Source organism: Erinaceus europaeus, chromosome 11, assembly GCF_950295315.1.
Source record: "Erinaceus europaeus chromosome 11, mEriEur2.1, whole genome shotgun sequence".
NCBI lineage: Eukaryota > Metazoa > Chordata > Mammalia > Eulipotyphla > Erinaceidae > Erinaceus > Erinaceus europaeus.
This window is the reverse complement of record NC_080172.1, coordinates 94359453-94386327: the sequence shown is the minus strand read 5'-3', so window position 1 is coordinate 94386327 and position 26875 is coordinate 94359453. Positions and strand designations below refer to the sequence as shown.

The 26875-nt window shown below is 36.6% G+C and overlaps 1 protein-coding gene across 1 annotated transcript in view; it reads right to left on the bottom strand.

Moving 5' to 3' along the window:
* Window positions 1-26875, bottom strand: part of TNNI3K (TNNI3 interacting kinase) — a 428191-nt gene that overhangs the window by 216553 nt on the left and 184763 nt on the right. The window contains 7 exon segments of the mRNA XM_060202368.1: window positions 10314-10418; window positions 11167-11361; window positions 11501-11558; window positions 11652-11744; window positions 13018-13068; window positions 13909-13957; window positions 13959-13999. Of these exon segments, the coding sequence (XP_060058351.1) occupies window positions 10314-10418; window positions 11167-11361; window positions 11501-11558; window positions 11652-11744; window positions 13018-13068; window positions 13909-13957; window positions 13959-13999 (592 nt within the window).

Sequence of the window (26875 nt, the reverse complement as noted above, 5' to 3'; positions counted from 1 at the left end):
ATAAATAAATAAAAGTGTGAGCTCTAAATGAACTCATGGTCATGTCACTGTACAATTCCATTGAGCTAATTCTCTGGCTCAATTTTCACTCATTTATTAATTTTTTGAGAGAGATGAGAGACATCACAGTTTTTTTTCCTCCATCATCCTATGAGTTCCCCCATAGTAGTCCATGATGCTCCCATGTGCCCTTTTCAATGAACAACTTGTTAGCCCCTATTTTATTTTTTTTGTTCCATATAGTATTTGGAGTATAACTGTGAGGAAAATTCCCCTTTTATACTATTAAAATTACAAACACATTATTGGTGATTCACTGAATGGCTCATACTTAAATTTTATGCTTATGTTATTTGAAAGAGTCTAGTCAGAACCACTAAAAGGATCTTGGAAAATCAAATAATCCTGTCAACTCTTAGCTATGTGTTTATCCAAATATATTCCAGAATGCATTTATCTACTAAGACTATCAGATTAAATCACTATTTTAATTTTAAACATGAAGGGATAGAGATGTCTTAATGAATAGAGGAACGTAAGATTAAAATTCCTTGACCTCTCTTTATAAAGACATATACAGTCAAACAATTCAGTTATCTGGTAGATGTCTATGAAAAGAGAAAATTACATATATGTATAAGTCATTTGTGACAAAATAATCAAAAGGAGAGATAAACTCTTAGAAAAATTTGATTCAGTAAATAAACTTCAATAGCTAAGAATGCTATGTAGTAAAAACACTCTTTTAGAAAAAAAAAGCAATATATAATAGATTTGCTAATTAACACCAATAAGATAAGAATTATTATTGCAATCCTGCACATTTTTAAAAAGGACACTAAATTTCTCATTGACATAAATGAGACAAAACAGATACTCAAGCCTGTATAATTTGTCCTTGTAGTCTGTACCCTTAGTTGGTTCAATCTATGGCCATTAAGTTTACCAATACAAATTCACAAAGTTGTTCATGCTGCTATCTCAAGAGAAAACTAGTATTATTTGAAAATGTGCTTCCTTCTAGGGCTGATAGGAATATTGTTGAAGTAAATGATACTAAACTAGGCAAGAACATTTATATAGATAGATAGGTGTGTGTATGTTTGTGTTTGTGTGTGTGTACATGTTACACACATACTTTTTCTAGGTCAATTAAATGTATTAGAAATTCAATCAGATGGAAAGATAAGGTTGTTCTTTATTAGCTAAATGTCTGGCTCTGTGTCCCTAAAAAGGTTGCACTCAATTAAACTCCAAAATCTTAGGAACACAACAACACAAATGAAGCTGAACCAGTGGGGGTAAAAAAAAAAAAAAATTAAGAACTATGGAACACACACATTACCACAAGGCAGCATTAATATCATTATTAAAAGGTTAGCTACTCAGGAAATTGACAAGTTGCCAAGAGGAACACTCACAATGCCTCCCAAGGAATGAGAGCAGAGAAGAAACGAGGCTGAACAGAGAAAAGCCTTTGTTGACATTTTCAAAAGCTGACTTTATACAGAGCATATCCCTGAAGAATAGAAAATGGCAATGTAAGAAACCAGTAACACTAGAAAATTGCAGGCCAGTAAGTTCACCACCAGTCACAGGGAAGCATTTGAAAGGCTTTATAGGATCAAGAGTGGCATCACTCCAGCTACAAATTTAGCATTTGCAGTGAGAGAAGGTAACATTGTAACATAGAAAGTACCTGGTCTGCTCAGCTTTGTGAATCTTAGGGTATGCCTGTATTGCATTAAGGGGGAAAAAAAACACGCAGAAAAATACTGGATTAAAAAATCCCGAGACTAGGTTTCAATGTGGAGAACTAGTAATTTTATGTCAAATAAAAAAAAATGAAATTTGCTATTTCAGAATTCCTGGTTTTGAACCCAAACTGATATCTTCGGCTAAAGCATAGATATATTTATTTGCACATACATATACTCTTATGTAGTGATTCAAATGGCATATGGTAATTTAGAAGCTACTTCTAAAATGTGATATTCAGGAGTGTGTCTCAGTGGGACAACTGCTGGGTTGTTGGAAAAGTCATGACACATCATGCCAACCCAATAAATTCTAGGTGGAGACGGCAGGTTTGACCAGTTTTCTGTAAGTAATACAATAGCGTGGGGAGAATGAATATTTTTTTTTTCTGACTTAAATATACCTGTTTTAATTTAAAAGGAATATTTGTCTGAGGGAATTTGGTTAATGGGGTATTAAGTAAGAACACTATTTTTAAAATTAGTGGATACAGCACAAATTAAATGAGACGTTCTAACTGAGGTAACTGAGGCAAGAACATTTTAACTGGCCCTCAGAGGAAACATTATGAGCTGTTTTCTGTGGAGTAGTGAGAGGACAACCCAGATCATAGGAACAGTGTAGCAATGAGTCAAAGAAGGAGGAAGAAACCTTCTATTTTGGCTCAGCTGAGAAAACTGAAGGAATTTAAATGTGATGAAAATGCTGGAGGGTATATGTAGCTCTCCTGGAAATGTGGCAATCAGGTGAGGAAACCAGAGGAATCTACTATCAAAGATGAAGATGTGTTGCATAGTGAATTTCTGTTTAAATGATTAACAGGAAATTAAAAGTGTAAGTGAACATTGTGCTTTATCTGTAGAATCAGAAAGCTGAGGACAGACAACTAAGTGCAAATGGAAACTGAGTATGTCAGAAATGAGAGAAATGGGAATTAAATTATGACAACATCAACACCTGATTGAAGCTCAAAAACAGAATTGAAATAGAATAAATGCTTGACAAGCCATTTCTGGATCTGTTGAAATAAGGATTTCTGAAATAGAGTGATCATAGACACTTTGTTTGTTAACTTTCATTCTTTCAAGAGAAGTGTGTGTGTGTGTGTGTGTGTGTGTGTGTGTGTGTGTGTGTGTGTGTGCATGCACGTGTACATGTTGTCAAATACGTGAAATAATTTTTAAAATTATGTAGCCTATTTCATACTATTATATTTCATATATTGCATGGCTTTACTTTCCCTAAGCAAGTTGGGGGACATATATCCTCAAACACTCCTAAAGACCTCATATTTGAAAATATTTGTTTATGAATGACAATGAGAGAGAAAAAAATCCAGAGCATTGTTCTAATGTATATAGTGCTAGGACTACACTGCTAGTCCTATGCTCTGCCATTGTGATACCTTCTGGACTGCACAAATATAATAATTCTTTAACTAGCAACAGCAAATGAGAGAATTATCAAAATTTTATTTAATATAGGATAGTATGTTTTACTAAGTAGCTTTCACTTCCTTTTCAATGAGTGCCTTTTGTAACTTTGTGAAAAAGCATTTAAAAACTGAAAGTAATCAGCATGTAACTCATTGTGTATTTCTGTAGCTGATCCATACAAATCTATACTAGATTTCTTAATTCTTATCTTCAAAAAAATCATTTTTGTAATTACAGAGACTGAGACTAGAACACTATTCTGCCATATGTGATAGCTGGGAATCTGTGTTCACTGAGCCACCCTATGACCCCTTACTTTTTTTACTTATGTAGTAAAGAAATGTAGCAGAGACTGGCTGCCAGCCAAAACGTGTTTCCTCTGTGGGTACATAGCAGGACTACATTTCCCAGTAGCCCTTGCAGCTAGACATGCTCATTTGAGGTCTAGTCAATGAGGTATGACTGAAAGTGGTGTGTGGCACTATAAGGCTTATTCTATAAAGTATTTCATGTACACCATACATATTCTTTTCCCACTTATGTTCACTTACATGAAAGCAATTTCCAAGGAGTCCCTAGAAGGCACAAGTTTAAGAAGGGCTTACATTTATTTATTTATTTATTTATTTATTTATTTATTTATATTTCTTAAATTGCTTTTTAATTTGGAAGCCTGAATTCATATTATAATGTTGGGCATAAACAATTTAGAACTAGAGCAAGTTCCTTTATCCCAAAGTTACTAAACCAAACTACATTATATATATTTTATCAGCTTAACCATTGTGCACCTCAATTGGTATTATGTCTCATCCTTGGAGAACTAAAAGTCATCTCTTAAATCATTTTCCATAGGGCTTAATACTCTAAAAACTTCAGTTAAGAACAGTTGAAAATATCAAAAGCCCATGGAAATATGTATGTTTATAAGTGCACTTGTATATTATATAAAACATACTTATTTAAGGTTTTATATATATTCGTATTGGCTTATGATACATAGTTCTGTATTGAATACCTATATGAACCATGCACACTCTATGTATTTGATTCTTAAACTTTTACTTCTATTACTACTGTTAAGATTTTACTCCTGGGAACTTTCTAGAATTAAACACAAATTATCAGCTAACTGCTGTAGGAAACCTTGTTATACTTAACACAATTCCTATGTAAACTGAATCTTGAAACCTATTCTGTGAAGGGTTCATGTACTTACAGTTCTCTACATTTTGCATTCATTACAGTATGGATGAAAGAAGGAATGAATGAATCTATGGATTACTATACTGTACTTAAGCAATTAGTCTTAAAACACTTTATATTGGAAACAACTTAAGTGGTCTGGAAATTTAACATGTGAGCCCTACTCTTGGACATTCTGATTAAGTAGTATTAGTATTTCCTTAGTTCTATAAGAGATTCTAATGTGCAGTCACAATTGAGAATCATATTTTCTCTCTGATCAAATGTAAGCATTATCTGGCAGTCGTCTTTGAAAGTATACATTTTCATGTACAATTTAGAGTATTCTCAATTTGTGCCCTCAAGGGAGAAATCTTTCAATCTGCTATGAATAAACAAGCACACTCAGATGACTGGGAAAATCTAATAGGATTTCATCAGATTTTAATCCCTGCAAAAAAAAAAAAGCTATGATCTCAGATAAACTTACAGGCATAACATATATTCTGACTCAATTAATCATTCAAAAATTGGGAAATTATGAATAATGCAACTATGAAAATAAAAATGTGTATCTCCCCAGCCCACTCTAACCCCCAGTTCATAGCTAATTATTCACAATAGCCAAGGAGTAGGAACAACCTAAATACACCTAATTGCTGAAAGAATGGTAAGGAAATACACTCAATAAAATACTATTCTGGAAATAAAAAACTATGATATTCTATGCTTTGGGATAAATTGGGTGGGACTGGAGATGATTATACTTAGTGAAACAAGGAAGTAAAAGACAACCATGAGATGATTTCACTAATCTGTGATATAGATAACTGAATTGGGGGCTGGATGGTGGCACAGCTGGTTGGGCACACATGCTACAATGTATAAGGAACTAGGTTCAAGCCTTCAGACCCCACCTACTCGGAGGGAAACTGAGAGTGGTGAAGTGGTGCTGTTGGTGTCTATTTCTCTTCCTTTTTACCATCCTCTTTCCTCTCAATTTCTGGTTGTCTGTATGCAATAAATAAATAAAGATAGTTTTAAAATTATAGATAATTGACTCACATGGACTTGCAAAAAAGACCATAGTAGTTTTCAAGGGGAGAGGTAGTAATGGTGTCATAAGTGGCTTGAAGGGGAAGAGAGGAAAGGACCTGGAAGAGAAAGGGGACAATTATGTACAAATGTAGACAGATAGTTGGAGAGATGATGGTTGGCCCATGTCTACAACCTTAGGTGAACTGCGGTGGCTTTTGGTGGAGAGATTAAAGATTCAGAACTCTGATGGGGCCAGGCGGTGGCGCACTTGGTTAAGCACGCACATTACAGTGCACAAGAATCCAGGTACAAGCCCCCAGTCCCCACCTGCAGGGGGAATGCTTCAGGAGTGGTGAAGCAGGGCTGCAGTTGTCTCTCTGTCTCTCTCCCTCTCTATCTTCCTCTCTGAATTTCTCTGTCTCTATACAATAATAAATAAAACATTAAAAAAAGATTCAGAACTCTGGTAGTGGGAACAATAAAGAATTATATACCTGTTGACATGTAATTTTGTAAATCAATATTAAATCTTTAATATTTTTTAAAAGACTTCTTATTAAGGACTACTATAGTTAGGGGTAGAAGGTGCGGACGGCACAGAACTTTGTTGGTGGGTGCAATGTGAAATTATATACCTATAATTTTATAATCTTGTAAATGATTCCTAAATTACTAATATAAATTATAAAATAACTTTTAAAAACAAAACAAATAGTAAGCAATTAATTCACCTAATTTTAAAGTAAAAATAATGTGACAAAACTTAAAATTCCATTTTTGACTGATTCTATATTAGATAATTATGAAAATGCAGTTGTGAATGATCTCACAGGTTTAGATGAATTCCTTTTCAACACCTACTACTATAATTATTGTGATCTAATCAATTAATTTGCTTCAAGAATTTAGGACTCTCTGCAAGATGGCATTTGTTATTAAATGCAAAATTCCTCCTATATAACTATTTATCAGAAAAGAATGAGAGTGAACTCTATCATCGAAAAGAAGTACAATTATTTATACTTGACTGTTTTGAAATTGTTATTTAAAAATGTAAATATATGAGTTTTAAACTCTGTGCTGTATTAAAAGGCAAGTACTCATATGAAATTATAATTAACAAAATATAAATAGCTTGATACTTTCTGAAGTCTTCATTAATTCAGTTAAATGTCATCTACAAAATTAAAATTTTCTTAACTTTTACAGTTTTGTCTATATAACTATCAGTCATCTTTAAGTTTACAATTTTTAAATTATCACTCATAATTTATCTTTATAGTTAGCCAAGTGAACAGAGATTCAAAAGACAGTAAGTGCTAGACCTAGACCTTCTACTTGGGTTGGACTAATTTACATTCTCACCAGCAATGTAAAAGTGTCTCTTTTTTCCTCCACATCCTCTCAATGTATTTTTTTCTGTCTCAGAATATTAGAAATGGACCTACCCCATGACTCAGCAATTTCTTTTCTGGGGACTTACCCCCAAAAATCAAAATCACATGTCAGAAGAGTTCTCTGTATGCCTATGTTCATAGCAGCACAATTTGAAATAGCAAATTAGAAGGAACCCTGGCACAAGGGTGGCTAGAAGTTCTAGTATATGAACACAATGAGACACTACTCAGCTGTTAAAAATGAAGTCATCTCCTTTGCTTCATCTTGCATGGAACTTGAAGACATTATGTTAAGTAAATACATTAAAAAAGAGATAAAGACGGTGTATGGATCCTGGTTTGAGCCCCTGGCTCCCTGTTGTTGTGCGCGGGCCAAGGAGAAGAAAGAGGGGGTCCGGAGCGAAGAGAAAACACAAATCTTTATTTGCGCTGGCACCTCAGAGTTGGGTGCTAGAGAGGCAAGTTGGGCCACGTGGAGGGAGCGAAAATGGCCGCCTCACGCAGTAACCTTTCCTGCGTCTGAACACCCGAGTGAAGCGCTGGCAAGAGAGCAAGGTGCGGAAGAAGAAGGGCTTTTATAGGAGTAGCTTTCGCAAGAATGGAAAGGGAGAGGAGTAACCATAGCACTCCAGGACAGGATAATAACTCTTGTGAGGATGGGAGGGGGGAGGAGTAACCAAAGAACTCCAAATATCGCGGGGATATAGACAATGCCCTGAGGGCACAACATGGCTGAACAGGCACTCCGAGAATGTCCCAACTCTCGCGGGAACTAGCCTGAGGGGACAACATGGCAGATGTGACTGCATCTGCACAATTTCCCAGCAGCTCCCCACATGCAAGGGAGTTGCTTTACAGGTTGTGAAGTAGGTCTGCAGGTGTCTATCTTTCTCTCCCCCTCTCTGTCTTTCCTTCCTCCCTCCATTTTTCTGTGTCCTAACAATGATGACAACAGTAGTCTAACAACAACAATAATAACTACAACAACAATGAAAAACAACAAGGGCAACAAAAAGGTATAATAAATAAATAAATTAATATAAAAATAGAGATAAAGAGCGATACTTAATGATCACACTTGAAGGTAGAACATAAGAAATAAGGACAAAGAGGGTAAAAATCATAAAAGGAAACAAATTAGGTGGTGTATTGCACCAAAGCAAAGGACTCCGGGCAAGAAGAGGGAAGGGTGGAGGGAATCTTGATATTCTGTTGCATGATACACAGGGAGATGAGAAGATGTACCCATGTGTTAACAACTGTACTTTGAACCACCATCTTCCTCCCTGTAAAAATGAAAAAATAAAAAAGAGTACTGTGAAGTATTTTTCCACCCTCAACAAGGGGTATATATAAGATTAATAGCAATAACAAAGACATTTATATAGTGCTTCATGGTTCACAAAATACTTTCAAATATACACTTCTCATGAAAGTGTCATGTCACACTTTGATGGAAGTATCACTACTTCATTCGTTCTAGTGTTGTTATACTATATGCTTTTACAGGAAAAAGACCATTTATTTGATCCATATATGTTTGCAGTGATGTTTCGGTTTCAATGTCAAACAATTTTGAAATGTTCTTTTCCAAGAAAACATTGACAGCTGCTAGTATCAAGTAAAGAGCTTTAAAGCTTTTAGTTGTATACCCTGGCTTTACAACTAAACAGAAAATAAATGTATACATTGAATAAGATATATGTTGATAAATTGGGAGGTGGTACATTTATAGCAAATTGCCAAGTTCATTCCTGCTCTAATGTAATGGCATTCATAGGAAAGCTCCCAGAATTTGGTTCAGTGTAAAACACACTAAACTGGAGGCTATGAGAGCTCTCTAAGTGGAGAGTGTGCTTTGCCATGTATGTAATGAAGGTCCAAGCCCTAGTCCCACTTAGAAGAGCTATAGCCTGGGAATGGGAGAAGTTCTGCTGCTATGGTCTCTCACAATCTCTTTACCACTTTATCTGAAGGAAAAAGTCAGTTTGGGAGTGATGAAATGATGCCTGTCATGGCCTCAAAACTGGAATAAATAAAAACCTAAATACACTAATGAAACATCTTCTATATGTGAGGCTTTTTTTCACTAGGATTATTACTTGGGCTTGGTGCCTGCACTACTACCCCACTGCTCCTGGAGACAACTTTTTTTCCCCTATATTTGATAAGATGCAAAGAAACTGAGAAGGAAGGGGGAGATAAAGTAGGCAAGTAACAGAGAGAGAGAGACCAATAGCCAACCAGATATAGTAAGTTCTCTGAGAGGGATGACTAGTATTTTGAAGGAATACGAAATGCTATTTACATCAGTATGACACATTGAACATTTGTTGTTGCCCAATTAACAATTAATAGATAATAGAACACAAAAATGGTAAGTGGGACTCTTCAATCAAAGGCATCTATGGGACTGTGTTTTGTAAAATCTGTTTGCTTTTTTGGTACAATTTAAGATTTAAATTTGATTAGACAGAGAATACCATAAAATTAAACAAATATGTTAAAGACATGCTGTGTTTTTACTTTTAATAAGCATTTATGTCTTTGGTTCAGCTGTATAACCCATTGTTAGCAATTTATACTTACAGAACAACAAGACACATTCACAAGCCCACAAGGGACAAGTTACAGCTACAGAAAATTTTCAGTGATTGTGCACTTATTTCAGTGTCATATGCAACGTGATGGGTATGACAAAATACTTCTAAAACTCACAAATATGGTGTAGGAGATGGCATAATGGTTATGTGAACACTGTTACACCTGAATTTCAAAGGCCCTAGCATAAACCAGATCTTATATCTCTCTCTGTATACCTTTCTCATTACAATAAAATAAATACTTAAGATAAAAACTCATAAATCTAAGTTACTTCTTAATTTTTACTTCACATTATGTGAACATTGATGTATAATCATACCTGCAATTTTTGAAACTATTATCTTATATTTCAGTACCCTTAATTATTTACTTAATCAGATAAAAATGTAATATATATGTGTGTATATATTCAAAATTAAAATGTTGTCATATAAAATAATGTAAAGAAATTACTGTGCTTGGTTAAATTTGTTGTTAAATTTAATGTATCAATGTATCAGAATGGAAACAGAAAAGTCCTGTTTCAGATAATGTTATATCAGATCCTCCCCGAATAACTGACATTGTATGAGACATGACATTCTCTAATGCTTATTGATCTCAATATTTTATCTGATCTTACTGACCTCATAGGTAGTTGGTGCATCTTAAAAACATCTCTATTTTTTCTGGACATTTTCCATAGATTTGAAATACCTCTGAGACACAGATATATAGCCTTCTATTTCTGTATGAGACACAAGAAAGCCTTCTGTTGCCTAGGCATCCTGCTTCTTTACCAACATAGTGGAAAACCTTGATCTTCAGTACACCTAAAACATATCTTCATGGAAATATGTCTTAGATTTCAACTCAGTGGAATAAATCTAAATTCATTATGTTAAGGAGGAGATACCTGTTTAAATCACGATGTATAAAGGGCTGTGTCAGGTTGTGAAGGTACTCCATACCTTTGGCAACATCGACTGCAATAATTAATTTGGATTGCAAATCCAGAATCCTAGAATTTAAAAATAGATTTAATGAGGGTGAAATGGTCAAAACCAATACCTTCCTTTTCTATGAGAAATCAATGGTGTATGATTTGTTATTCTGTTTAAATTCAATCTTTTTATTTTACTGAAGGCTAAATGAAAACTTTAACAAATCTAAATAAACAGACTTTCTATTTCAGATATTGCTTAAATATAGATTAACTCAGGTTACAGTTCCTCTTATTTAAAATATTCTACTTGATTTCATAATATTTATAATACTATAGTTAATTTATTTCTAATAATATAGAAATTAAATCTATTTTAATCACTAAAGAAACCACACCCCATATATTTATTGCATGCATAGTTCAAAAAAGTAATTCAAATTAAACTTGTGCAAGACCATTCTTTCTTAAAACTTAAAAATAGATACTGTACTCATAGCAATAATTTTATCTAAGCTCCCCTATATCTGCTTTATTAGTACATAATATATATCAAATTGTTATAAGCTTTAATTACTAATTTAAATTCCTTTAATGCATTTTCTTCAGTACAATTCTTACAAAGAAAACCAGGGGAAAAAAATGAAAGTATTTTCATCCACTATAACAAAATTATTTGGCAGGAACTGCTAGCCATTTTTAAAATGCAACATTTTCTAGTACCAAGAGTTTTCAAAGATAAGGGCTCACAGAAGCAGAAGGCCTCTGAGATGTTGCAAGTATAGTTCCAATGAGAAGGAAAATGAGTCAGACTAGAGACTTATACCTTTTCTGTTCATGAAGGAGGGAGAACAGTGAACCTCCTGACATGTACTGTGTGACAATGGCAAACTGGCTGGGATCATTCAAGCAAGCACCCACGAACTGAATTATGCAAGGATGATTGAGTCGGCAGAGAATGGACACCTCTTGGCAAAACGTATCCACATCTGACTTGGAGCAGTAGGTGTTAGCTCTATAACTGGAAAGAGCAACAGGAAATCCTCAGTAAACAGATGGCTCAAGACAAGGAGTTCACCACACATACGCTTCTCAAAGTTCATAGTTTCTCAAAGTCCATTGAAACATCTTATACTGGATTTTCTCATTTGTTTACTTACTGTTTTATAGCCACAATTTTATTTCTGCATCGTCCTTTATATACTTTTCCAAATGACCCTAATATATTTAAGAGAAACAAATAAACACAAATAAACAAATAAAATTATATAGTTCATATAATTAAAGTAAGCTAGTATTTTATTAGGTTACCTGAGCTGATGATCTCATGGAATTCAATTTCTGAGAGCTGAAGATGGAAATGTGAAGGCAATCCTGCCCTCAGTAGGAGAACATCAGCCTTCTCTGTAAACAGGAATTTTTATTTTATTTTTAAGATTAAAATACACACACACACACACACACACACACACACATACACACACACTGATAAATAGGCATGCATGCAAGCATACACATATATACTTAATCAAAAACTTCATTACTTAGTAACAGTTAATTTTCCAAGTATAATTGACTACTCAGATATGGTAAAAACTATATCACAAATTACCCCTAACTTCTTGCATGAAAAGTGTGTTTGCTTAGGGCCAGGTGGTGGTGCACCTGCCTGAGCACACATGTAACAATGTTCAAGAACTTGAGTTCAAGCCCCCAGTCCCCACTTGAAGGGAGAAAACTTTGCAAGTTGTGTAGCAGTGTTACAGGAGTCTCTCTATCTCCTTCTTCCCCTCTATTTCTGGCTGTCTCTATCAAATAAAGATAATTTAAAATAAAAATTAGGTATTAATTTTTTTAAGTATGTAAGTTGTCCATATCTTCTATGTGGCCTTTGATATAAAGACTAATGGCTTATTTCTTATATGATCAACAGCTAGCTTGTCTGCATGTCATAGCAACCCTAGAATGCAATCCATATTTCATCATGATAAAGAGCTGACCCCTGTAACCTATTGCAGTAGTCTTAGCCAAATTTACATAGACTAAACCTCAAATGAAAGCCAAACATATTTAGTCAATTAGTACACTATCTAGAAACAACCTTCAAAATTGAAAAATAAACTTTAAAAATCTTTGAATTCTAATAATTAAATATACAGTTGAATCATATTTTTTAATTTTTAATGAAAAAATCCTTTCTGTATTTTGCATGTTTTCAAGAAATTTCCCAAAATGTTTTTTATTTGCTTAGCTCTGGCTTATGAATTGAACCTGGGACCTCAGGGAGCCTCAAGCATGAAAGTGACTAGTATGCTGTCTCTCCAGGTGCCAAAATTATTCTTAAGTGATTCTTCCCAAAAGGAACAGTATTCTCAATTCTTAAATATATTAAGATTTGTAATCACATTTCATTAGAAATACAAATATCTATGATAAACTCAGGCTTTGTTTAAGACTCACATAATTTTTTTCCTTGTCATTTTTTGAATTGAAAGGGCATATGAAAACGAAAACAGCAGGTATGGTTGATAATGAAAATATGGTCTGTTAATAATACTGTTTATACTTGCCAAATGATCATCATTTATACTAGATAAAGCAAGGTGGAAAGTTATTATATTTGAACCAATAGTTCTCTTTAGTAATACAATATAATGGATGTCCCATATTAAAATACCTTTTGTCATGCTTTTAATCTTCCCCAAAGGAGATGGAACATAAGAGCCATCTAGAAATCAAATCATATCATAGAATTGAAAGTACAATCCTCTTCCCCCCGCACATAAATTTAAACATTAAAAAATAGATAACAAAAGTCATTTACTAAGTTAATGCAGTGACATCATACATTAAATCCAGGTCTTTTCTCTGGACACTAAAACCACAATTAGTGCTGGCTTAGAAAGAATATAAATGGGAGTCAGTCGAGCAGTAGCACTGCAGGTTAAGAGCAGGTGGCACAAAACACAAGGACAGGCTTAAGGATTCTGGTTCGAGCCCCCCGGCTCCCCACCTGCAGGTGAGTCGCTTCACAGGAGGTGAAGCAGGTCTGCAGGTGTCTATCTTCCTCTCCCCCTCTCTGTCTTCCCCTCTTCTCTTCATTTCTCTCTGCCCTATCCAACAACAACGGCAACAATAATAATAAAAAAACAGCAAGGGCAACAAAAGGGAATAAATAAAGAGTTAAAAAAGTATATATATATATATATATCCAAGGTACAACAAACTCCAAAGTATTTAACTTCTTTCTAAATATGAGTATTCTCTGTGCTTTCTTAATTACTAAAACAGGCAACTGTTTTCAGGTTACTCACTAAGTCATGCACAAATCTCTTAAGAATACTTTCCAGGGAATGTTCAACTTTGGAAAAATGCATATTTTTCAGTTAGAAAACAGTACAAGTGTCAAAGTGGTATTTCTACTTTACTTTAAAGCCCATTCAGATATTAATTAAGCAAATCTAACATGCTCTACTATCTAACTTGAGAATAGCAATAATAAAAACACAGGTCTACCCTTAGGCACAAACTTGCACTAACAATGACAACTGAATAAGAAAGGGGATACCTCCTCCAGGTTGATAATATTCATTACAGGGTAACTCATCTTGGCGTCATCATCTTATAATGCTTCAGTAGTGTGATAATTGCATCATGCCCTTTATGAAAAGAAAAAAAGAACAGGAGTTCTTAGTTTTGGTCTGATGTTTTCAGTTCAGCACCTTATCCCAAAGTAAATAAAAGCAACTCCAAATATAAGATGTATCTTAAGAGATAACATATTGAAATATAACTCTCAAAATAACTGATAAATTAAGATCTACTATACACGAGACATTTATAAACACTGTGAAATAATAGAAAAAAAAACAAACAAGATGACTATAAGCTTACTTTTAAGAAAGTGTAGTTGGGGAGTCAGGTGGTAGAGCAGCGGGTTAAGCGCATCTGGGGCGAAGCTCAAGGACCAGTGTAAGGATCCTGGTTCCAGCCCCCTGGCTCCCCACCTGCAGGGGAGTTGCTTCACAAGTGGTGAAGCAGGTCTGCAGGTGTTTATCTTTCTCTCGCCCTCTCTGTCTTACCCTCCTCTCTCCATTTCTCTCTGTCCTATCAACTACAACAACAATAAAAAAGGGAAAATAAATTAATTAATTTTAAAAAAAGAAAGTGTGGTTAAATGGAAAAGTAAGAAGAATGAGAATTTCTGTATAAAGCACTATCAAATGCTATAGACTATATGGTTTCATTCAAATAGGGAGTACAGATAAATAAACAAATTTTCAAATAATATAATTATATTATAATAATAACCAGACTGACTCTTGGACTCTAAACATTATGGTTGTTATCTTTTTGGATGAAATGAGCCATGTGTGTGTCTGTGTGTGTGCTATGTGCACACACAGGACACATACAAGTGATAAACAAGAAAACAGTTTTGGAAAAAAATCCTTATTTACGTAAATGAACTTGAAATTTCCTTTATGGAACCAAGTCAACTTCCTGAATACCAGTATATTCCCTTTCTATTACTACTGTTATTGATTGTCTTTAAAATACAGTATTATCTTACAATTTTAAAGGTCAGAAACTCAACATAGTTCTCTCTAGGCTAAAATCAAGGTGTTGGAAGAACTACATTCCAATATATGCATATATTCTATTGAGATAAAAACAGAGAGGCAATCATGCAATGAGCACTAAAGTTTTCTTCAATATAATGGAGACCAGACTGGATTCCAGTTTGTGCACATATACTATCCAAATGAACTTTTTTTTTAATTGGGGGTAGGTCAGTGGTTTACAGTAAGTACAGTTGCTGACACATGGGTAAAATTTCTCATCACACTCTGATAGATGTATTTCCCTTAAGTAGGAAGAAGATACAGACAGAATATTTACTAAAGAGGAGATCCAAAAGGTCAACAGAGATATGAAGAAAATGATCTAAGTCATTGATTGGCATGTTACAACAAATAGAACTACCCAAATTACTCAGGACAAAATGTAAGACCAAGAGACAGGTGGGAGAATAAGGAGTGTGTTCACTTATGCTAATTGGTCCAGGTAGAGTTCATTGCTAGAAAATCTAAACCTTAGAGAGGAGTACAAGTAGTACAAGTTAGCGGGGGTTGGGGGCACTGCTTATGGGGGCACTGCACAGTTGGCAGGGAGGAGCTGCTTGTAGGTAGTTGTAGGTGGTTTTACAAAAGGAGAACTTAGCTGTTAGGATGTAAACTTTCAAACTTTGCAGGATGCTTTCTTTCCCCACCTCAAGTCTGTTGGTATGCATGAGACCCCTTCTGTTTCTTTTGGTTTAAATACCCCCTGCTTAACACTATTCTATTTACATAACCACTTCATTCTATTTACATAACCACTGTTAACAAGTACCACCCTCCCTCCAGGGCATTGGTGGTTCAGTGATAGGATTCTCGCCTGCTCCACCCCCTCCTTGTCATAGCCTGATTTTCACCAGTCACTTTTCTCTCCACCCTCTCTATGTCACATCCTGTTTCCACCCTACTTGGCAAGTATATATAAAGACAACAGTGTGAGTTTTAGAGTACCTTGAGTTTAGCTTGGCTCGTCTTAGATTGTGCTGCGTCCTGCATGAATAAAGAGATACTGCCTACAGCTCAACCATGAGTCCCTGGTCGTCTGTTACCCACCTGTGAAGCCAGCCCGACGAAAACAACCTAGCCCGGCGAAAACAACACGTCAGTTTATAGGGTTGTGGCAACTTGGCTCTGACTTCTCTATACCTGTTGCCTCAGTCATAGAAATGCAAATACAGACAACAATTAAATGCCACTTCACTTTTGTGAGAATGTCACACATCAGAAAGAATAGTAACAACACATGTTGGAGAAGTTGCTGGGCTCAAGTAACTTTCCTGCACTGCTGGTGGGAATGTAAATTGGTCCAGCCCTGTGGAATATGACCTAAAGGCTCTCATAATTTGGTTTTGCTTCCTCTTCCAGTTTCTAGAGATCACTGACATGCCTTGGATCCAGACAGAGTAAGTTCTACTCTATCACTGATCCTCCACTTGTCTCTCCCTCTTTCACATTTAAGTACCTCTACTATTTACATTGTGCTCATTGAACAATTCTAAACATTTTAAAAATCAGCTTGGCTCTGAGAGTAGCCTTATTTGCAAATGCAACTTTAATAATTCTCCTTTGTCACATATACCAGTATGCTCATAGATTCCATGGAATAGGATATGGACATCAAGGCGGAACACTAATCAACCTGCTATACTGTGTGCTTGTCTTGTTGGCACTGTGTCCAAATGAATATTTCCCTTTCTCCCTCATGGCTGATGGTCATTTTAGCCTCAAGAAAGATGTCACTCCAACAAAAATGTGCCTTTGGAATCAAAATACTTCTTCATTTGACCTATCGCTAGATGCACAGGTTCTGAGGTTTTGTTTGCACCTCTTCATTCTGTCCACCCGTTTTCATAACCCTACAGTCCTCTGGGGGGTGTCCTTTGTTTAATTAGATTTTTTTCAGTGCTTGGGACTTACAAAATGAAACAAAGTAATTTTTTCCCTGTTTTTCCTAGGAAAGGTTCATTTGGAGGAGGGTAAACAACCATAACCCAAGGATTTTTTACCCAAGCACATGGAAGCTTAATTCATAGAGCCACCTCTCTGTCTGTGAGAGCCCCTCAGCTGGAGTGACTGTGGTTGATGTCTTAGAAGACCTCCTGCTTTCCCCCAGTGAAGCAGAATGGCACTTTTCGAATCCTTGCCTGTGTGAGTCAGTGATCACACCCTTGATGTTACCTTTCATCTCAACAGCTCTCTTGGCTCCACTTGCTCTGAGTAGTTTTAATTTCCTGCCAGCACAGTGGCACACTTTGTTGCCATTTTCTTTAGCATGCTTTTCATCAAGAGCCTAATGAGTGCCTAGGTTCTGGCAGTTGATAACGCATGTGGCTGCCAGGGAAATGCCAAGAGGCTCTCTCAGCTCTGGAAGACATCTCTGCCTGATTTCCCACCTCCTGCTAGCTAAATGTGGGCTGAGGTACACACATATGGGAAAGTCTCCACTATTACAGCTGCTTTGACAAAGCATATGCAAAGAAACATGAAAACCACTGAAGCCCAAATCCCTGCTACTGGCCACAAAGAGTTAAGCAGAAAAATGTTGTGATGGAACTTGCTAAATGGCCTTGTTAAGCCAAATTCCTGATAATAGATACGCCTAGATAACTAAAGCACACTAATGGAACATATCCAGAGATAATCAAATTTCCATTAATTAAATAAAATGTTTTCCTATGTCTAAGAACTTACTATCTACATCCAGGCATTTTACCTAAAGAGGAGGTTACAATGTTATTAGTCTAATGCAATTATAACAATGATTTAGAATCACAGAGTGTTTTTCATTGGAGTCCCTTAAGGTTTTAGTTTCTCCAGAATTCCCTTTTAGTTCCTGCTTCCAATTCTTCCAGTCCTATCTATATACCCAAATCCCATGCTTTCCCTTTTATTTGCTCTCTGGTGTTCATTTGCATATTATATTGGGAATAAGTTCCCTTTCCTAACACCCATCTTTCTTATAAGGCTACATGTTCATCTAAGGGGTTGTTATTAAGACAGTTTAGAAACTATAGCATCATCATGTACAAATGCTTCATACTTTCTTAAGTAGCGTCACAATTTTTATTATTTCTCTATAAGCTTTTCTTCATTTCCACCACTTATTTAACCTTAAGAATGCAAGAGTGATGTTGAGATCACAAAAAAGAAATTATGTTTAAAAACATAGAGAAAAACCTTCTAATGTAAGTGACATCAGGATTAAGATCTCCCAAATTTTGTTACTCTTAAGCCATTTGGGCTCAAGGATAAATAGATACATGGAGATTTCATCTTGACTACAGAAGGCAAGGAACTCATATTCCTCTTATATGTTCCCATTTTGTTGTCGAGATTTTATTTATTTATTTATTTATTTATTTATTTATTTTTACCAGAGCACCGATCATCTATGGCTTATGGTGGTGCAGAGGGATTAAACCTGAGACTTCGGAGCCTCAGTCTTGAGAGTCTGTTTGCATAACCATTATGCCCTTGAAAATTTATTTTAAAAAATCAGGAACCCTACTCTTTTTATCCTTTTCTTTTCCCTTCCCTTATCTCTTAGTTATTTTTTGTTGTTCACATACAGAAAGGCATGACTATAATACTTCATTACTTTTAGAGAAGACACTATATAGTAAGTTTACTATAAATAATTCACACCATACTACACGTGTCAAAAGGAATGAACGAAGCATATATCATGGTATGGGAATCTTGATTTTTATTGTTTTTGCTCACTTACTCACTAATTCTCCAACTGCAGCTCCCTGTCACTGTGAATTAGAGTGGTTCTGTTGTATACAAATATTGTATTCTGGGTAATTAGATATTGGGAGAGAAGCCTCTGTAAATTACTTTAACTGGGATCAGAACTGAAACAAATAAGAAGTTTTTAGTTCTGTTTCTAGTTTAGGTTATTTTCTGACCCTAAACAGCCTGACATAAAGGAGAGCTTTTCTTTGTCAAAGGCAGCCTTTTCAAATCTAACTGCCAGACACACTATTGAGCAATGAGTTCAATTCTAATTGGCTGAGATCTTTTCAATTCAGCAGTTTCATCTTTAATGCAATGGATGTAAGTTTATATGTAGGTCTTTTCAATGGGTTTTCCATACTGGTGATTAGGGCAGAGGATTTGAACATAAGCAGGCTGCTGGCTATTTCTTCTGGCCAATTTAAATCGATTCATACAAGTCCTTTGTACTCCAGGGGAAAAGCAGAACAAATCCAAGTGAGTGAGACAGCTATTGCTACACTTTCAAATGGAACAGTAGAAAAGAAAAGAAGATGTGGGCAAATGTGGGGTGGGAAAATACTGTAAACACTGTAAAATTGGGGCTCTAAGCACTTTGATAAAGAAATACTAAAACTTAACAAGCTGACTTCCATGTAGATATGAGGCCAACAGGAATATTATTTCCAAGATTGGTTTTGATATCTTCAGTTAAAAAGGGCTTTATGAATGTAAAGGACCCTTCACATCTGATCTCAGAAGAGTAAACTCTTTCAGAAAGTATTCCAAGAGTAAATAAATCTGTCAAAGCATCCCTGAATGTGCTTTATATAAATAGTCGAGAAGGTCAGCTAAAATTTTTGAGTCAGATAAGAAATTTGTTTTACCATGTTTCAAACAGAAATGGGTGGCACTGAGAAAGACTTCCAGCTTTCTATTAAGAGGGTAGACTAGTAAGATATTGAATCTAGTCACATCCGAAACTACTTCTATTCAAATAGTGGATGGTGATAATGGATCCTTCAGTTTGTCTCCCCTGGAACAAGATAGGATTCCAGTGAAACCATAATGGGTCAGTTCCTATATCATTTTTATTCTATAAAGAAAAACTCCAAGTATAGCTTTTGTGCTTCCTCATACCCACTTCCAAGTTGCTCACGAAAATACTCAATATGCCATATAAATTAATTTGATGTCTCCTCCACAAGAGAAAAGAAAACATTTCATTATCCAAAGAAATCAAGGGATGCACACTATTTTCAGTATTTTAACAGGGCCATTTCAGTCCTTCTTGAACACAAAAAGTCTGTGCGTTGTTTCTATAGCGAGAGAAAACAGCAACAATTTCATTTTCTTGGTTTGACTTACTTTGCCTTAAAACATATGCAAAACATCGACCTGTCTCCTGAGTAGTAACATTTAATTTGTTAAAATTCATAGCACTAATGGCATGCAACACTGATGCTTGGCACATTAGTTGAACAAATAAGGATGACAAGTATGGCATATGTTGCAGAAACTGATGGGTAAGTCCTCTAAGCTAAAGGATTTTTCCTGTCATTTTGTAGGAAATCTAGGAGCTTATACAATGATTCATTGTTTTGTAAAGTGTTGAATTCCACAAAAAAGTAAAACCAGGTTTCAACTATCATTCTCAATCAGCTAAAAACAAACAAAGACAGCCCTTGTGGAGCTCTAGGTGCTGTAGCGATTTCTGAGCTGTCTTTCAAAAGATGGATGCTTTGTAAATAGACGTACACTGGTAACTCAAATTTCTTGAGAGATACCATCTGAGAATCACTTACCTAAACACACATATTGAGTAACTGGAATTTAGACTTCTTGGCCATTTGGAATGTGTAAGATCTTTCAATTGACACTCAAAGAATGAAGCGGTCTAGATTTTTTTAATACAAGGTATAGACTTATGTCTGATGGATATGTATTCATAAACCCATAAATCCATGGAATTACATTTATGAGAATGTTCATAGCAACAGTATTCTCAATATCCCCCAAGTGAAAATTATATAAATGCCATCATATAGTAGAAGGAATACATACATTGTAATATGATTACAAAACATTATATACTGTGGCAGTAATAAAAAAATACAGCTCCATGTAATGATGTGGGTGATAATAATGACCTTGGGTCCATACTCCCAGAGGGATATAGCATGGGAAAGTGATTCCAGAGGGCAGAGCCAAGATGGCAGACTGAGAAGCAGCTTCTGGTCTGAGTTCCGACAACAACTGCTGGAAACGGTACGATTTTTTGCCTTCAACAGGACAGTGAATTCAGGGTCCTAGCTGTGACACCAAGGGGGAAAATATAGCCCAGTTTGGGTTAGAATATAGAGGAAAAAAGAAAGGAATTTTTTTCCCAAAGCATACACCTGCTCCCCCCCCCCAAAAAAAAAAACCAGACCCTGGGTGCCAGAAAGCTGCTCCTAGCAGGCTTCCCTGCTGAGCTTCTTACTTTACCTAGCTCTTACTTTATTCCTAGCTCAACAGGGGTTTCATTCCAAGTCTATTCCTTTCTGAAACCCTTGGTCCTCTTTCTTTCTAAATGGTCAATTGGCTACAAAAGGGAAAGACTGCCCTGAAGTGTTTTTTTGGGGGGGAGGTTTTGGTTTTTGGTTTTTTGTTTGTTTGTTTTACTTTCTTAACAATCAGCTGCCTCTGCTCAGGCGGCTTGAAGCAATCTGGCACAGGGTTTTTTACCCTGCTCTATTTTATTATTAAGATTATATAAAGGTGTATCTCTTCCCCCCCTCCTTTAGGTTGACCAGAATTAACTCTTAGTGTATTTTCCATTGCTAGGGGAATGGGCATCTTATCTATTGCGAGAAGAACTTGTTTCACTACTCCTACCTCCTATACCCACTCTCCCCTTCTCCCTCCTCCTAGCTAATTAAAAAATATAATAAAAATAATTAATTAATTAATTAAAAAAACTTTCCTTTCACTGCTCCTTTATTACAGTTATTTTTCTTATATATATTTTTTCTTTCTCTCTCTTGTTTTTCTTACTTTTTTTCTTGTCTTCCTTTCTTCCTTCCTCCATCTTTGGCTTTCTGAATTCACTGATATTCATTTGTGAATTATTTTGGGGAAGAAATCTGACTCGAAGTGGACTCTCTATGTGTGTATCTCTGCTCTACTTCCCTTTCTCCTCTTGCTACCCCTAGAATATACAGTGGATAGTAGATTTGCATAATTGTATATTATAGCTATCCCTTCTTTCCTTTCTCTTTCTTCTTCACTTGAACTAGGCTGCTATTTTTTCACGGACTGGAGACATTCTTTGGCTAACTAGTAGTGGTTAAACTGCTTCAATCCTTGCTTCAGTTGCTATTGTAATTTCTGAGGCTGGTGATTGCATTTGTCATAAAGGTATTTAGTACAATGTTGCTTGTACTCAAAACACAACAACTTAGGAACAACAGAACATAAAAATAAGAAACACATTAATATAAAAATGGGTAGATCAAGAGCAAATAAAACTACTACAATGAATGAAAACAAGAGCCCAGAAGAAACTACAAACCAGCCAGAAGTAACCATAGATAAGAAAAGTATGCAAGCAATAATAAACTTATTAAAAACAGAAATGAAAACAACTTTGGAGGAAAGAAATGGCAGTATTAGGGAAACAACAGTTTAGACCCCCAAGAAAAATACTGATTATCTTGATGCAATTAGAGAACTGAAAGCTGAAATAGCTGAACTGAGAAAAGAAGCTGATATAAGGGAAAGCAGACTAACAGAAGCAGAAAATAGAATAAGTCAGACAGAGGATAAGTTAGAGAAAACTAAGAAAGAGGTGAAAGAGCTCAAAAAGAGATTGAGAGACACTGAAAACAACAACAGAGCCATATGGGATGATCTCAAAAGAAGTAACATTCATATAATTGGCCAGCCTGAGGAAGAAAGAGAGGAAGGGGAAGGAAACATTCTAGAGGAAATTATAGAAGAAAACGTCCCAGACCTGAATAACAGAAAGGACATTAAGATTCAAGAGGCCCAGAGAGTCCCAAACAGAATCAACCCATAAGACTATCAGCAGACTTCTCCACTCAAACTCTAAAAGCCAGAAGAGAATGGCAAGTATCTATGGAGCCCTGAATGAAAAAGGGTTTCAACCAAGGATAATATATCCTGCTAGACTTTCATTCAAACTAGATGGAGGGATCAAAACCTTCTTAGACAATCAACAGTTAAAGGAGGCAACCATCAACAAGCCTGCCCTGAAAGAGGCTCTAGAAGATCTCTTATAAACAAGAACATCACCATAATACTTGCCATATATCAGAGCAAATAAAAAAATGTAGAATAATGGCACTACAATACATTAAATCCATAATATCAATAAATTTCAATGGCTTAAAGTCACCCATCAAAAGACACAGAGTGGGAGGATGGATCAGAAAACATAACCCCACCATATGCTTCTTGTAAGAACCCCATCTGACACAACAAGATAAACATGGACTTAAAGTGAAAGGATGGAAAAATATCATACAGGCTAATGGACCACAAAAAAAGGCAGGAACAGCCATTATCATCTCAGACACAATAGATTTTTAAACTAAATAAAGTAATAAAAGATAGGCAAGACCATTTCATAATGATTAGAGGATCAATTAGCCAAGAAGACTTAACAATTATTAACATTTATGCACCCAATGAGGGACCATCTAAATACATCAAGTACCTACTGAAAGAACTTCAAAAATACACCAATAGTAATACAATAATAGTGGGAGATTTTAACAACCACTCTCAGACTTAGACAGCTCAACAAAATAGAGAATAAACAAAGAAACAAGAGAATTAAATTAAGAGATGCACAGCCTAGACCTCTTGGACATTTTCAGAGTTCTTCACCCCAAAAAACTGGAATACACACTCTTTTCAAATCCACACAATGTATTTTCAAGGATAGACCACATATTAGGCCACAAAGACAGCATCAATAAATTCAAGAACATTGAAATTATCCGAAGTATCTTCACAGACCACAGTGGAGTAACTAACATTTAACAACAAACAGAAAATTATTAAAGGACACATAATTTGGAAACTAAACAACATACTCCTTAACAACCACTGGGTCAGAGAGTCACTCAATCAAGAAATTCAAATGTTCCTGGAAACAAATGAAAATGAAGACACAACCTATCAAAATATTTGGGACACAGCTTAAGCAGTATTGAGGGGGAAACTCATAGCCATACAATCACATATTAAACAACAAGAAAAAGCTCAAATGACCTGCATGTTAGACCAGAAACAATCAAGTACTTAGAGAAAAATATTGGTAAAACACTTTCCTACCTACACCTCAAGGACATCTTTGATGAATCAAACCCAATTGCAAGGAAGACTAAAGCACAAACAAAGAAATGGGACTATATCAAATTGAAAAGCTTCTGCACAGCCAAAGAAACTATCACAGAAACAGACCCCTCACAGAATGGGAGTAGATCTTTACATGCCATACATCAGACAAGAGACTAATGACCAAAATATATAAAGAGCTCAGCAAACTTAGCACCAAAGAGGCAAATGACCCCATCCAAAAATGGGCAGAGGATATGAACAGAACATTCACTCCAGAGGAGATCCAAAAGGCTAACAATCATATGAAAAACTGCTCCAGGTCACTGATTGTCAGAGAAATGCAAATTAAGACAACACTGAAATACCATCTCACTCCTGTAAGAATGGCATACATCAAAAAGGACAGCAGCAAAAAATGCTGGAGAGGCTGTGGGGACAGAGGCACCCTTTTGCACTGCTGGTGGGAATGTAAATTTGTCTAGCCTCTGTGGAGAGCTGTCTGGAGAACTCTCAGAAGGCTAGACATGGACCTTCCATATGATCCAGTAATTCCTCTCCTGGGGTTATACCCCAAGGACTCCATAACACCCAACCAAAAAGAGGTGTGTACTCCTATGTTCATAGCAGCACAATTCATAATAGCTAAAACCTGGAAGCAACCCAGGTGCGCAACAACAGATGAGTGGCTGAGAAAGCTGTGGTATATATATACACAATGGAATACTATGCAGCTACTAAGAACAATGAACTCAACTTCTCTGAACCATCTTGGACAGAGCTAGAAGGAATTGTGTTAAGTGAGCTAAGTCAGAAAGATGAAGATGAGTATGGGATAATCCCACTCAACAGAAGTTGAGAAAGATCAGAAAGGGAAACTAAAGGCAGGATCTGACTAAATTGAAAGTAGGGAATCAAAGTAAAAACCCTGTGGTGAGTGGGAGGGTAGACATGTGGCCCCCTGGTCCGGCAGGGGGGTGGGGTTGGGGGTGGGGGCTTGTGGGTGGGATGGGACACAATCTTTTGGTGATGGGAATGGTGTTTATGTACACACCTATTAAATTGTAGTAATATAAATCACTAATTAATATAAGAGGGAGAAACATTGATTGTATATCTAACAAAGAAACTTTTCAAAGCTAACCCAATTACTAAATTATGTGATGATAACAGTAACTATCCATTGTCTTCTCAAACCCTAAGACAGCAAGAACCTTACATTTCCACTATAGAGCCTAAACTTTCCCCAGTCCTGGGAACCTAGGGTACGGCCCACTTTACCATATGCTTCTCCCAATTCTTATAAAATAATATTGCATCTGCTGATTGCAACCTAATCAATGCAATGAGTGCCAATCCAGCACGTTTCACTTCAGACTGTGTCCAGAGAATTCACGTGTGGAATGACAACCATTCAGCTTCATCAGTCAGGTGAGACCTTTCCTTTCATAGTATTCTCTAATTCCATCCCAGGTGGTTCACTTGCTAACAAAGTCCCAAAACCTAGATATAGACCAGGTTTCAGGAGATAGAGCATATGTCCACAGGTATCCTTAAACTAGGGCAAATATATACCTGAAAGCAGTAGTACACTAGAGTTTGCAGTGTGTACCCCCCAAGAGTTCATCTCCACTATTCCACCTTTGGGTACATGATTCTTCAACAATTTGTTTGGCTTTGTATGTTAACTCTCTTTTCAGCCATCAGGTTCTAGATGCCATCAGGATGCCGGCCAGGCTTCCCTGGACTGAAGACCCCACAAATGTGTCCTGAAGCTCAGCTTCCTCAGAGACTCACCCTACTATGGAAAGAGAGAGGCAGACTGGGAGTATGGATCAACCAGTCAATGCCCATGTTCAGCGGGGAAGCAGTTACAGAAGCCAGACCTCCCACCTTCTGCAACCCACAATGACCCTGGGTCCATGCTCCCAGAGGGATAGAGAATGGGAAAGCTATCAGGGGAGGGGATGGGATATGGAGATTGGGTGGCAGGAATTGTGTGTAGTTGTACCCCCCCATCCTACGATTTCGTTAATGTCTCCTTTCTTAAATAAATAAATAGCTTTTAAAAAAAGAATGGGAAAGCTATCAAGGGAGGGGATAGGATAGGGAATTTCGGTGGTGGGAATTGTGTGGAATTGTACCCCTCTTATCCTATGGTTTTGTCAGTGTTTCCTTTTGATAAATAAAAATTAAAAAACAGGGGGTTCCCGGAAGATGGCGGACTGAGTAGCTGCTAGTGGCTTGAGCTCTGATCACATCTTCTGGAAATGGTAGGATTTTCTGCCTTTAGTAGGCCAGTCAATAAGGGGTCCTAGTGGTGACACCAAGGAGGTGACTATAACTTAATTTGGGTTAGGAATTAGAGGTGGTGCGGACTAGTGGGCAGGCTGCTCCAGACTTCCCAGGTGGTGGCTGGCAAGGCAGGTGCGCCAGGCATTGTCCTCGGCCCGGGAAGGCTGCTCCTCAGCCGGTTGCAGAGCACTGGTGGGCAGCCGGCAGAGGACCGGGAGGGAGCACTGTAGCTCGGGGGCTTTCTTTTGGGAGTCTCTGGGGACCACCGCGACCCTGAGGGCGGATCTGAGGACATTTTGAGTACAGCTCTCATTGGATCAAAAGGACTTGGAGGTAGTTTTCATTTTTGAGAAATCCTTTAAAAAAGCTTCGGGGGGGAGGGGGAGGGTTTCCTGGAAGATGGCAGACTGAGAAGCTGCTAGTGGCTGAGCTCTGACCACATCTCCTGGAAACGGTAGGATTTTCTGCCTTTAGCAGGCCAGCCAATAAGCGGTCCTAGAGGTAACACCAAGGAGGTGACTATAACTTAATTTGGGTTAAGAATTAGAGTAGGAAAAA